General features: G+C 46.5%; 1 protein-coding gene across 1 annotated transcript in view; it reads left to right on the top strand.

Moving 5' to 3' along the window:
* LOC144943867 (tRNA (32-2'-O)-methyltransferase regulator THADA-like) overlaps positions 1-13816 on the top strand; it is a 118953-nt gene that overhangs the window by 32608 nt on the left and 72529 nt on the right. Inside the window, exons 6-8 of the mRNA XM_078871703.1 lie at positions 2734-2862; positions 10959-11073; positions 13047-13189. Coding sequence (XP_078727829.1) covers positions 2734-2862; positions 10959-11073; positions 13047-13189 — 387 coding nt within the window. The remainder of the gene's footprint in view (positions 1-2733; positions 2863-10958; positions 11074-13046; positions 13190-13816) is intronic.

Raw genomic sequence — 13816 nt, 5'->3', positions numbered from 1 at the left:
AGCAATCTTTGAAATACGTAATCAACCAGGCTATGCGTTAATTGTGTGTTGACCGACCCTCTGTGTTGTATTACATTACATTTCGATATTTTACTAGGTTATTTAATTTTAGTGTGTCCTTCTCCTGATTTTCAGGCTTGCTTGCCGTGCCATCGCATTCGCAGCACCACGTCTGTTGACCACTCATTGATATGCTAATTTTTTCTCTAACCCTCCTCCCTCTCTCTGCCTCCGCCCCCCCTCTGTCTATTTAAGGCCACCACACAGAGACGATCACCCCTCTCTGTTACCTGTGTTGCTCTCGCTATGTATCTTGGTGATATCTGTCTGCTAATATGTCTGTCTATAGTTTTCTGGTTAGATTTTATGTCGCTATTTCATTATACCTGATGATGATTGCTTGTGTTGCAATCGAAACGTCGTATTCTATTATTTAATTTAATTTATTATTTTATCTTTAGACGTGACTTAACCGAAAGAAACAAATAATAATTCCTGCAGTCACGAAAGTTCTAAAATTAAGACATAACAGGGTCTTTTTTAGAAGTTCCACTCCTGCTGCAAGCTGGGTTTTTGATTCTGTATTCTCCAGAATCAAACTCGGGTCGCCAGGTTCGATGCGCAGTACGCTGACCGCTGCACGCACCACTGCTCCATAGCTCTTACGAATACATTTCTCTCTCCTATCTCCCGTTATGTTCAGTATGCCTGTGGCCTGCTGCCTCCACTCTGTTCGGCAGTCCGGCCCTTAACACAGAATGCTTGGGACACCCCTGCGTATATAAATGATAGGCCAGTGGAAAATATATCGCTTTCCTGTGGTGAGAAGTCTAATGCAGTTGAGCACAGCTGCTCCGAGTTGGCATGAGGTGTTCATTATGCATGTTACATGCGTGCCATTGTGGTGCAATTATGAGCTTTTTGTATGAGACTCGCATTCCTCTAACTCCCACATTTAATGAAGCGCACCGTAATACAATTACTCGATTTTCATGTAGCACCAAGAGTAAATCAAATTTTCAATTGATTGAGTTTCAAATATGGTTTTATTGCTGCAATTTTTTTTTATTAACGGTGTTCAGCGAATGTTACGTTGAGTAAGCGGACGTGATTGGCTCGGCAGCCTCCACTTGTGCTGCCCTGCCGTGCGTTCCGATATTAAACGTAGAGAGACCTCAGATTTTAACTGCAGTTGTTTATGAGTTCTGTGAAATTCAGCTTGACTTTTGTTTACTTGGCTCTCTTCAACTCAAACACGAGCTCAACATCATTTTTGTACCCGGATTAAGCGGCAGTCTTTTTTTGGGGGGTAAAAAAGATTATCTGTTTCCGATGTTTGAGAAGCTTGCCCGGGCATTGATGCTGCAGCCTACCACTGTCAGGTTCGCGGTTATCCGTTAACCAAACAAAAACACATGTGCCGTGCCGTGCTCCGGCCTGCGCCTCCGCCACACCCGCACACGTGACCGCGTCTCTCCCAACCCTCCTCGGATCCCTCCACTGGCTCCCCACACGATCGACTTCAAGATCAGCTTCACCATTTGTAACATCCCACCTACACGGACTTACCCCTGCCTACAACTTCCCCTCAGCCCAAATTTCTTCTTTCAAACTCAACCCCCGCCCCCCAGTTCCAGATTATCTTTGTACATTTCAGTAATATTCTTTAGGTCTTGCGGTAAAGCCACGTAGATAGAAAAATATAAAAAAAATATGACGATGTTTCGATCGCAACACAAGCAATCGTCCTCTCTCACCTGAAGACGATTGGTTGTGTTGCGATCGAAACGTCGTGATATTTGTATTATTTTTCTATCTACGTGGCTTTACCGAAAGACCCATAGAATATGTATTCCTGCAGTCACGAAAGCTTTAAGTCATCATTTCAGTAATGTGATGAAGAATGGAGTTTGAAGATATTGGGTTTAAATAATTGTTAACCAGCATTTTATTTATTTCACGTTTGAAGGGGCGGTGGCATTGTCCAGTGGGAGAGTATTTGCCGTGTATTCCAGAGCTTCGTGGTTTGACACAAGCGGCTGTCCTGGTTAATACTGCGGGTGTATTCACCAAAACAAGATAGCGTCGTCTGTTTCATGGTGGGGCGCCACGGTGGCGAGATGTTAACTTCCTCGCCTGGTATGCAGGAGGTCGTGGGTTCGAACCCAACCCTGACGCGTGTATATGTGGTGTTTGCACGTTCTCCCCGTGGTCGTATGGATTTTTCTCCTTGTCCTCCGGTTTTTCCCTCCACATTTAGAAGCATGCTTTTAGAGTATTTGGCTGCGATACCTGTCCACGTGATAAGCCACTTGGTTGAGCTATCATTTGTGGCCAGGTCGCTTCTGAAAAAGAGCTGTATAGCTCAGTGGGCCTTACCTTGTAAAACAAATTAATTAGTTTTTAGTTCAAAGCGAATGTTGAAAATCCCACGCTGTTATTTAGAAAAGGGTAGGCCATGTGTGCCGGCCTCACGGTCAAAATAAAAAAATTACTTGCAATTTGCCTATTTGGATAAAGCCACATAGCAATATCTTCCCCGACTGTGAAACTACTGCAGGCTGCAATCGTCCATGAAATGTAATGCCTTAGCGATCGCCTTAATTCCTAACATGAAATTCTGATTCTTGGAGAAACACAATGGGTAGAGTTTGTAAACGGATGATATAGAGATGCCTGCCAATGTTGTGTCCGTGCGAGTGAGATCCGTGTTGTGCTCCCCGGTTGCCACAGGTGTGCCTGCAGATCTTCCAGCTGTTGGTCTCCGATTTGAGAAGTATCCTGGAGTCGCGAGAGAGGGTTGCTATCCACCACAACCTAACAGTCATCCTCCAGTCTCTACTCCAAGTCGTTTCTGGCCTGGTGAGACATTCATCGAGACATTCAAGTCTTGTGTATCAGCGTATCCGCTGGACTGTGTATTTTCAATATCGTTGAGATGTATTATATGCGTCATGTGTGTATTTTGTTTTCGTTTAATTGTGAGTATAGCGTTTACACTGTGATGCTTGTGTGGAATACAAGAGCCATGTTTGTGTGTGTGTGTGTGATAGTTCCCCGAATTAGTCTGCCGGGGGTTATTCCCGCCTTGATTTTTACGACTTGGCTTTGCTATACGTTACGATCAGCCCCACGCAAACACTGTGGTTGTTATTGTTGTTACATATTTCTGCACGTGAGCACAATGTCTTCAGGAAAACGCACTTAAGCTGACATTTAAAGGTGTCATTTTTCTGCCCGTGACTTCAAATGTTACGCAACGTGCCGTGATAGAGCACTGCAACTTTATTGCTGCTGTTTCGCAATACAGTTGCACATTACCCACAAATGGAAAACGATCGTGGGTAAAGCCACCTACGATCTTGGCACGGCAATGTCGAGTGAAAATCACGGCCTAGTGCGGGGAGTAAAACAATAAATCATGGAAATGCCAAGGAACATGGTGGGATGGTGCCCAACCAACTAAACCGCGTTTTGTGTGTTTAGTTTGTTGTCCTTCCCCCGCACCTCCGATTCGCACGGTTGGCTACGTCTGGTGCCAAAGTAGTTCTGCATACATACGTACATCAAAGTCAAACAAATAAATCAAAGCAAATGTAATTGCTTTGACATCTGAATACATTTGGATGGAATCCATTGCAACAAATGTGGATTCATTAATTCACGATGTTTTCATCGATTTTGGTGTGAAATGGGGGAAGCCCATGGCCTCTCACCCGCTCCGTTTAGATGACAGCGGTATCGGTGGCGGCAGGGGTCGTCATCACCACGGCCGCGATCGCCGGTCCCTGCTGCTGCTGCCTCCGCTGTGGAGCAGAGCGGTGACGAGCATCGTCGGTGATGGAACTGAGATGCCGGAAGGATTGCGCTCTCCCGGCCTTTAGTCCTCATTCGTATTGATCACAGGACAGTCGTATGGAGGTTTTAAATACTGTGCCTCAAGTTTAGAATGCATATTGAATGTATTAGTTTTGCCGGGCAGGGCCTTGTAATGATGGCACTAAGCCAAGGGAAGCTTTTGGAGAGAGGTTAACTGGTGAAGTCACCGGTAATGTGATTGCTATTCCCCATTGTTCATGATATATGTCTACAATATGTTGCATAGAATCTGTAAATGATAATAAAAGCCCATCATTCCAGAAAAATAGTTCAGGCTAATTAAAAAACAATGCACAAAACGTGCACAAACACCACTTGTCATCTATAATAGAGGTTTTTTGGGTTAGATCGCGTAAGTATATAAAAGTGTCGTTAAACCCGCCACCACCCGACACAGCCAACTAGTAAGGTTTGTCACGTAAACAGAACGTGCCAATTCGTCACTAGTACAGCACAGCGGTGTGTTGGAGAGCCAAGCCACAACATTTACAATCTGAGTACGACGTTTCGCCAGTAATTACAACTAGCTTCATCAGTCTAACGAAACAGGAGGACTTCTCCACCAATCTGGCTGTCGCCTGATGAAGCTAGTTGTAATTACTGTCGAAACGTCGTACTCAGATTGTAAATGTTGTAAACTTTCTCTCCAACACACCGGTGTGCTGTACTAGTGACTAATTGACACGTTCTGTTTACGTGACAACCCTTACTAGTTGGCTGTGTCGGGTGGTGGCGGGTTTTAGCGACACATTTATATATTTACCCGATCTAACCCACAAAACCTCTATTATGGATGATATTGGTCGCGAAAGCCTGCGTCTTAAACCGCTTGTCATTTGTGCATGATGCTTAAATCATCAGCAGATCCTGAAGAAGTGCATTGTGGTCTTCGTGTCTTCGGTGACCATCAAATTTAATTTGAGCAACGTGTGTGCATCTGTCAGTCTGCTGCCTATCAGTCGTCACATTTTCTCAAGTAAATTTTGATGATGACCAAAGCAAGACAGACCACAATGCACTTCTTCAGGAACTGTTGATGGTTTTTTTTTTTGGCATAATGGACCAAGGCAGAGTGCTGTTTACACGCTTTTGAACGCATTCATTTGGATCGTTAACGTCACACATTGTGGCACGGGAAAAGGATCCCCGGATGATTGGTTTGGCGTGTAAAGCAGATGATGACCAGTGCTAAGCACACAGTGTGTGTGTGTAATGTTAGCACCGAGTAAACAAATCTCTGGTCTAAGTTGACATCAGTTCCTAGCTGCCGGATTCTCCAATCTCAACATTCTCCCCGTGCGGAACTTCAACACAACATGCATCGTCGTTTAAAAAGTGTCTTGAGGTTCTGTTTTTATTTTAATTGGCAAAGGCTTGGGCATTAAATTGACACCGAGGAAGATGAACACACCTTAAGTTGACGTTTGGGCAAATTGAAAAGTGTTATAGAAGTGGGTTTCAGCTTCCAAGGGTGGGACTTTAAACCGTTTGGTGGGACCATCCTGAAAATGGTCCCCATATTCAGTGGGACTCTCCTGGGAATACAAGAGTTGTCGTAGTCGTAATAATGCTGACATATGTAGAACTGTAAAATACTACTTTCTCACTGGGATTTCGTGTCTGTACTATATACTTAGTTATTTTTTTTTAAAGCTCGATAGAACGTGCTTGTAAAAGAACGTGGCAAGTGGTGGTTATCATGTTCTCCCAGAGGGGCGAGGGGGCGGGGGGGGGGCAGGAAAAAAAAGTTCAATTTGCCGTGGGCCTCACACCCAAGAGGGCCCCAGAGTGGCAGGCCCCGTATTATTTTTTCCACTCGCGCGTAAGCGGCCCCACGTGGCATTATGCCGCGGGCCCTCCACGCCCCCCGGGGCCTTCCAGAAGCCTCTGGGCAGCGCTGTGGTTATGAAATCGGGAAACACGGCGGTGGGCATTGCCTACAGAGGACGCCATGAGAGGACCGAGCATGCTTGGCCTCTCTGCAGACTTCGTTTCTGTTCTAGAAGCATTTCGTCACCAAACCGTCGTCGTGCTTGAACTATTCGTCTCGTGCGGTGATGGGATTGGTTGTTTGCTAATTAAGCAATACAAGCGCAATAGATGCCATTAAGGCAATGATGTCCTTTATTACATAACCTCATGCGTCGTTTTCATTAAAACGTTTTATACGTGAATCAACTCTGTATTATTGCTCTCATTGCTTAATGTCAACGGTGGCTGCGAAATATTATGTGATTTTTTTTTTAAATGAAGTTGTGCTGTTCCCTGTGCCTACAGAGCCAGGCTTTAAATCCCTCATTGTGCAGTGAACCATAAATGTGAACAGATGTCCTTTCGCGCGTTGCAGATTCCACATCCCGAGTATTGCGCGGTAATTTCTAGCATCGCGAGTAATACATTAAAAGTGAAGGTCAGGAGGTCATCACGGTCAATACCATTGATGCCACCGCAATGCGATGGCAATGTGGCTTTATATAGCATCCAAATAAAATCGCATCTCAAGGCCGCTGTACATAAACGGTGGGAATATTTATTCTGTACAGACGGTCAAAGGAAAAAATGGGAGGTCTTGAGTCTGGACTTGAACGGAGGGGGCGGCAGTGGGCAGCACTGATGCCTGGGGGAAGAAAGTTCCACACGATGGGGGCAGCAGGAGAAAGCAAGGGACCTCAAAGTTGACACACGACCTTTGAGGCTCTGTCTTAGAGTATCCCTCCACCTGCGTTGAGGTCTCCACTTGGGAGATGGGCTACATCGCGAGTGGAGTCTCCCGTCGGTGGCTGATAAAAGAGGATGTCTCGTCAAGGGTCGCCGCACTCGTCGCGTAGTACAACCGCTAACGGCAGGTGCCGCCTCCAGCGCACCGGTGACTCCCGCATACATGGGGAGAGAAACAGCGACCGCCTGTGTTGTACCAACCGACCACAGAGCGACACGAGAGCCACTTCACCTTTTACTTTTGTGCGCTTTTTTGCTTCGTATCGCTGAAACCTGCACCTCCGATTAACGCGGTTTGGCTACGCACGGCTCGAAAGAAGTTCGGCAGCATGCACACACACACGCACAACGAAACGCGCTGCCCTCCGTTGCGCCAAACGGCGCAATCGTTGTGAAAGCGCGCGACCGCAACGAGGTGTGCGCGAGAACAAACGCGGACACTCGCGCGCGCAACCCTCGTTCCCGCAGGGCGCGGAGAGGCGCGCGCGCGCGTGCCTGGGTCTGCGCGCGTGCCTGGGTCTGCGCGCGTGCACGCGAACCGTTGCCTGCACGCCGAGCCGCCGGTGCCGATTAATGAGTAGCAGGTGCCCGGCCACGGCGGCAGCGGCAGCGGGGGTCGCGGTGACCAAATCCATTAGCGTCAGCAACATTTCCAAGGCTTACGGATCACGCACCACAATTAGCGCTCGTTACACGTGACTGGTCTGGGAAGTGACTAAACTGCATCTAAAATAGTTAATTAGCCCTGTAAAATTAAAGTCTGGGGCTCCACAATAATAGCCCCATTTTTTTGTTTTAGTTTTTGAATATCTCAATGTTACCCGTGTGAATGACGAAGGCTGGGAAATGCCTCTGAAAAAAAAAAAGGAATTGATTAAGTTGCTGGCGCAGACGTAAGGTTGAGTGAGGGGGTTGGAACCAGCTTGCCAAGGGGTTTACTATAACGAGGAATGATTTATTTCAATTTTTCACACAGGCGTCTAATGAGAGGGCCCTAACGTTTGATGCCAAGTGTTGTGGCTAATCCACGCCTCAAATACACATTTTTATGAAACTTGTTGAAATAAAAATAAATTTTAACTCTGCGGTCTGACATTTGAGCCTTGCCAGTGCCATATTGGCAGGAAGGGGTAGGCCTTGTGAGCTCACGAAGCAGGAGGGGAGGAGGCAAGTAGAACGGAGATGAATATGGTGCAACACTGTTGCAGTCATTCCAGTAATTCTGGGGCATCAGTCGACAACAACCATTTTAGACGGATGGATTATTGGCGAGAGATAGTTAAAATGCGAATATATTTAGCAATGCCGTGAGCTTTTTAACATCATACTTGGTCGAACATTCTTCACCATCGCTGGCCGTCCGACAGTACAAGCTGGCTTCTCATCGATGGAAATTGCCCACAGATGCGTTCCCAGACTTCCGTGCCTCTCCCTTGCCTTGCCTCACTTCGCTGAAAACATTTTAATGAGGGCGGCCTTTTTTAGGGAGGGTAGGCAAGGGGTGGGGGCGTGTGGAGGGGCTGGCTGGCTCTGTGAAGGTGGTGGTGGGGAGGTTGGCGCTACAATGGGAACAGGAGGGACAATAAATAAATAAGCTTCCAACAACATCGCTTTCCATAGGAACAGATGTGGCGTGCACACTAGAAGGCACAATTCAATTTTTTGTTTCGTGGTATTTTTGATCGCTTGGTCTTAAAATAAAAATATAAAATAGTTTTCACGTGCCCTTTGGGATTTACGTGTTTGTTACAGAATAAGTTGATTACTCTGGCCGGGTAAATGAATATACCGTTGTGCTGCCCCAGTGTATTTTGGGGTTTTACCGCGCGCGGTTTGGCACGATGTCCGCCGTTCCGCTCCGCGTGTTACGGGCACGAGGACCGAAACGTCGGACACAGGCGCGGGAGCGCGACAGCGCCGTTGTTGCAGCGTGGCACGGCTTCTCTAGAACGCGGGAGCCGGTCCACCACGGGTTATGCTGTGTTCTGTTCGGCTGCTCACGTGACGGAGTGTACGTTAAAATGTCTACGGTGAGGCCCCACTGTGGATTCCATTCAAGACCGGCGCGCGATATTTTTCGTTTTTCATTTTGAGAAGGCCTTGCCCAAATTTTGACATTTCCCAGGAAAAAGTCACATTTGTGATGTATACATTAACAGTTAGGAAGTAAAAATGTAATTGAGTATTTTTTAACCAAGCAAACATAAAATGTATTCATCCTTATAATAAGTGCACAGACTGGGTGGATTTACAGTTGAATGAGTCAGTGTGTCTTAATTTCATGGTTGAAAGTAGTTGTGTTCAGAACTTGGCTCATGGTTAGATTGCTACTTTATTTTAATATGCGGTGAACCACTTCCGGCACTTTTATTTCAATTAAGCCAATTCTGTACTTTTGTAGCTACTGAGGAAAGCTTGTGTTGACTGATTAGAAAGGCTCAGTTGTAAGGGTGGCTTTATAGGCCGAATTAACAACCATAGGAGGCCTGATAGTGTGTACAAAGGCACAGCAATGAAGAGGAGTGTGCTTGTATTTATCTAATTGTGTATCATATAGGCATGCTGCCACGGTGTAATGGTTAGCACACTTGACTTGTCATTTCGAGGTCACGGGTTCGAATTGGTCTCTCGGCACGCCAGTTGAAGCGGTGGTCAAGTGTGGGGGGGATTCCTGCCTGCTTCCACGCTGTCTGGCCAGCGTGGAAGAGGAGGCCAAATACTCTCTTTGACAGGCCCTCTCGTGCTTGCCCTGGTGGAGTTCCTTTCGCAAGCAGTGGCTTTAGCAAGCAATTACATCACTTAACCTTCACTTATTACGTCATATTTATTTCATAAAACCATTAAGCTGAAACGTTCAGTATGTATTTCCTTCTCGGAAATAAATATAATAATAACGTGCAATGCTTTGTCAATCCACTGCTGGATGAAAGCCTTACCACACCGTGTAAGTTGTTGTGGTTGTTTGTCCGTACGTCGTCATGCTAGTCAATGCGCGTTGATGAAGGAGGGGAGATATTGAGGGCCGAACGAGATATCAGCTGCCACTGATGTCAGCTTTAGCTGCGAATCGAACTCGGTGTGCTAACCACTGTGCCACCACTCCCCATGTAGCACGAATATGAAATATTGCGCTGGGATTTGAACCTTAGATCCTTGTCGTTTAACGCATTTTTCTTAGGTTTTTTCGGTAAAGTCACGTAGAAAGTAAAATAAAATAAAAACAAAAATCACGACGTTTCGGAGGCAACACAAGTCTCCGTCATCAGGTGGGACCGTCACAGCCAGATTAGCTGTATCAAGTGAGGCAATGATTCAAGATGTAATCCCTTAAAAGCGGGTTGAGGGGGGAGGGAGAGGGAGGGGGGAGCTCATCAGACTATGGTAGCCAATGAAAGGAATGTATCGGGAGGGAGGGGGGGCGAGAGCCAAAAGGGTGGGCGATGGACGCATTGCTTGTAACCCAGTACGCTACAGCATCACTGGCCTGAAGTACTGATTAACGTACATATATAGTAAAACACAAGGGTTATACGCTTTCTCAACACTAAGGGCGTTTTTACAGTACTGTATTGTGTGAAAGGTTTTGTCATCATAATCAGCCGATGGATTCGTGTTTTGCTACCCAGCATTGGGATCCGCAAACCGTGTAGCGGACTCGGGCGGCTTGCAATGATCACGTCTAATAGAGCGTGACGCCCGCATGTCCCTCCAGACCTGAACCATGCAAGTGCGCTGTCCATGTTTACGTTCTTGAACGCGAATTCACCGTGAACATCACCACGCGCTTGCGACGTGGCGCAGTGCGATGTGGGAAAGCCTTGACACGGGCAAACGCGTTCTCCCTGTTGTGAAATAGTGAATTTAACACGCTCATTACCCAGTTTATAAATAGACACGGCCGCTAGCGTGCTGCCTGGGGTCCGTGTCGCAGGCGGAAGTCTGCAGCTGAGACGATTGGTGAATTAAGTCGATTATTTGACTTAAAATTACAATCGACCACTTCCTTTGTGGTCAATTACCCGCCAGCCACCCCCCCACATCCTGACTCCTGAAGGCGGGAGACCCCCTGCAAGCCGCACCTAGCGTGACATGGCTGATGATGCCGATGACATCATTATTTTCCCGTCCAGTGGCACACTTGGGAACAGAGGTGAGATTCCCTCCCCCCTTCCCCAACTGCTGTAGCGTAAATCCGATTAGTTGAGTTATCGAACCGATAATCGGCAGAGTAATCGACCAATTGGGTAGCCCAGCTCGACCAAAGTCTGCTGGTCTCCTGGAACGGAACTTTGAGGCGCTCAAGGCGGCCCTGCTCGCTCTCACCTGGTGCACGTCGCGTCTGCTGCGCGTGCCTCCTCCAGGTGACGGGCAAAGACGGCCGACTCCTCGCAGCCAACGCCCTGGCCTTGAGCGTCAACCTCCTGGAGGAGCCTACGCAGGCGGCGGCCGCAGCGAGGGACACGCTCCGTCTGACAGGTGGAACGCGCACGACGACACTCGCTCACCGACTTTGGTTTGCATTTGTACCTGCGTATGTTGTGAGTATGTTGTGCGTATGTTGTGCGTATGTATGTTGAACTTATTTTGCACCGTACGTAGCCGACCGTGGTAATCGGAGGTGTGGCGGAAGGACAACAAAAGTTAAACACAAAAATCTAGAGTTTTCAATCTAGATTTAAAAGTGCATAGCTCCAATGGCTTATTAATATCGGAAGGGCGAAGAAGCACGTCCTAAAACCCGCGATGCAGTGACCGTCTTTATTCGATGGTTAGCCACAATTTGCTGCGAGGATGACCGGAGTTTGCGTGATGGTTTGTGTTCCTTGACGAGATCGGCAGAAATTGTACTCTTCAAAAAAGTAACAGTAGCAGTTAGCTTGTTAAATTACTTTGGATAATCCTCAACCCACATTGATTGAATTCAGTACATTCATTGCGAACGTATCGAATATGAATATCCATTTGCGAGTGAGTAGGTGAGTGTTGTAAATTCTAATTAAGATCCGGAAAAGCTCGAAAGCTAAAATGTGTTACAAATAGAGTCGGGTCTATGCTTGTACCAAGCAAAGTCTTAAAACTTAATAATATATAAAATAATAAATACAATAAAAATTTGTGCCCCATCGTTGGGGAGTAAAAATGTTGATCATTTTTATTTTTAAATCTTGGCCTGTGAAGCTTTGAATGTGGAGGTTTTAATTAGCACTGCATAAAAAAACACATCAGATAATTAAAATCCAGCCAAATTTGATGCTCCCAAAATTGCAACCCGAATGGAGAGGGAGCTGAACATTGGCACGAGCAGAGATGTCTGTGGTCATAGCTAGAACCGTCTAAAATTTTACATTTTCGAGTTTAGGTCTCCCAATTGCAGGGAAAAAGGTTGTAATCTATTTTTATTATGAACTTATGTCAATGCAAGTTTTGTCTTTGGGGGTTTAAAAAAAAACATGAAATACAAAATGTAACATCAGACATCACCATGGAACATTCTCGTGTACATTTCAGAAGATTGTGCCATGAAAGCCGATCAAAGGGCAAATCCCACTCTCAGTGACTAATGCTGTACAAACATTATACGAATATTGCACTAGGGCTTACGACTTGCGATGTCAGTCTTCGCGGCTTTGCTCCTTTATTGTTAACTGACAAACACACACATCTATATTATGACGTGACTCTATTTGGGGTTGGAGTGCTATGAAGAAGGTCCATTGCCTGAAACGTCGCCCGTCACCTTTCATTGCAAGGCCGTGTTGTTGACGAATGTGTTCACTTTGGTCTCGTTACGGGTTGCAGTGCTCACTGACCAATCGGAGAGATTTTCCAGGATCCTGAGTCTGCTTTTGTAAATTGTATCGAGGAACGCTTCACGACTGCTGCTTGCTGCAAGCTCGAGTGATGATGCCCCTCGAGTTGATGCCCCTTGTGCCATGGTGGCTACTGGCTGCCCATCACCAGCCGACGCTCACCACGCGATTGGCACGTCACCGCATGGGACTGTGCCACGCAAAATGGAGATTTTTAAAAATCTGTTCTTTGATTCGAAGAACAGAACAGAGTCTAATTTATGAAAAACAGAGACCCTTCCAAAAAGTGTATAGCAAATAAAACGTAGTCACATTTTTTTATGATAAAAACCAGGAATATTTGGCATGTGTTTTGCATCACCGACTCTCAACGATGCTCATCTTCTTTCGAGTGAGGAATTGACTATTACCGTAATGTGTACCACACTGTCCATGTGCCACACATTGCCCTGCGAAAGTTTGGCCGGTGTCTGTTGTGTAACATAATGCCCCACGGTGTCCGGTCTCGGCTAGGGACTTGATAATGCATATTCATTTTGAAAGTTAGAACCTGCACGTTTTTCCAATGAGATGGTGCATGATGCCAGATCCATGTCCTAAAGGGCAGCAAATTGACGGATTGTTTCCCTCCATGTTCAGCAGGAACAGGTGTACTGCAGATTGGGCTGTTCCGGCTGCGTGCATCAGACTTGCAGTGGGATGATTTTTCGTGCCTCGCCGTCTGCAGGGGTCTCATTACCTGCACCAGGAAGGATGTTCTGCTGTCTTCTGTCGATGCTCAGGTGCTAACTTATTGAAAATCTCACCGGCGTTGTCGTCACCATCGAGCGCGTCTCTCGTGCCGCGACGAGCGCGATGATGCACTGCGGCCCTGCGGCAGGGCGGGCGGGCGGACCCGAGGGAGCGCTTGTTCACTGGCTGTCGCAGGTCACTTGCGATGTCCGCATCCGCAAATATTGAATTTGTGTGCCGTGACATTGGCTCATGACACACAGCCCTCATGGATTAGCTCGGTTGGCTACCTACGGTGAGAAAGAAGTTCAACATACATACGTGGCTTGTGAAACAGGGCTCTTATTATGAAACACACAGGGTGTCCTCAAAAGTGTCGTCCATTATTAAAGGTTCGTAATTAGGCAGCAGTTTGAACTGCGTGGTTGAAATCTTGGCAACAATATTTGTATGTCCGGTTAACTCTCGATTCATCTGGATTGCCGATTAAACCGTGCTCGCTTGGTTGTATAATTGGCTGCTCCTCACTCGTCGAACACTAAATGCACGAGATTAATATTCTGGCAGGGATAAAACATGCGAAATAAGATCTTCATGTTGCCAGGCGTATCCAAGTAGCGCATGCTGCTGCCCAATTATTATTTTTCATTAATCGTGGAAGGATATCTTTACGGACA

Source organism: Lampetra fluviatilis, chromosome 33, assembly GCF_964198595.1.
Source record: "Lampetra fluviatilis chromosome 33, kcLamFluv1.1, whole genome shotgun sequence".
In the NCBI taxonomy this organism is placed as follows: domain Eukaryota; kingdom Metazoa; phylum Chordata; class Hyperoartia; order Petromyzontiformes; family Petromyzontidae; genus Lampetra; species Lampetra fluviatilis.
Note: the sequence above shows the minus strand (reverse complement) of the source record. Positions and strands in the feature narration are given on the sequence as shown.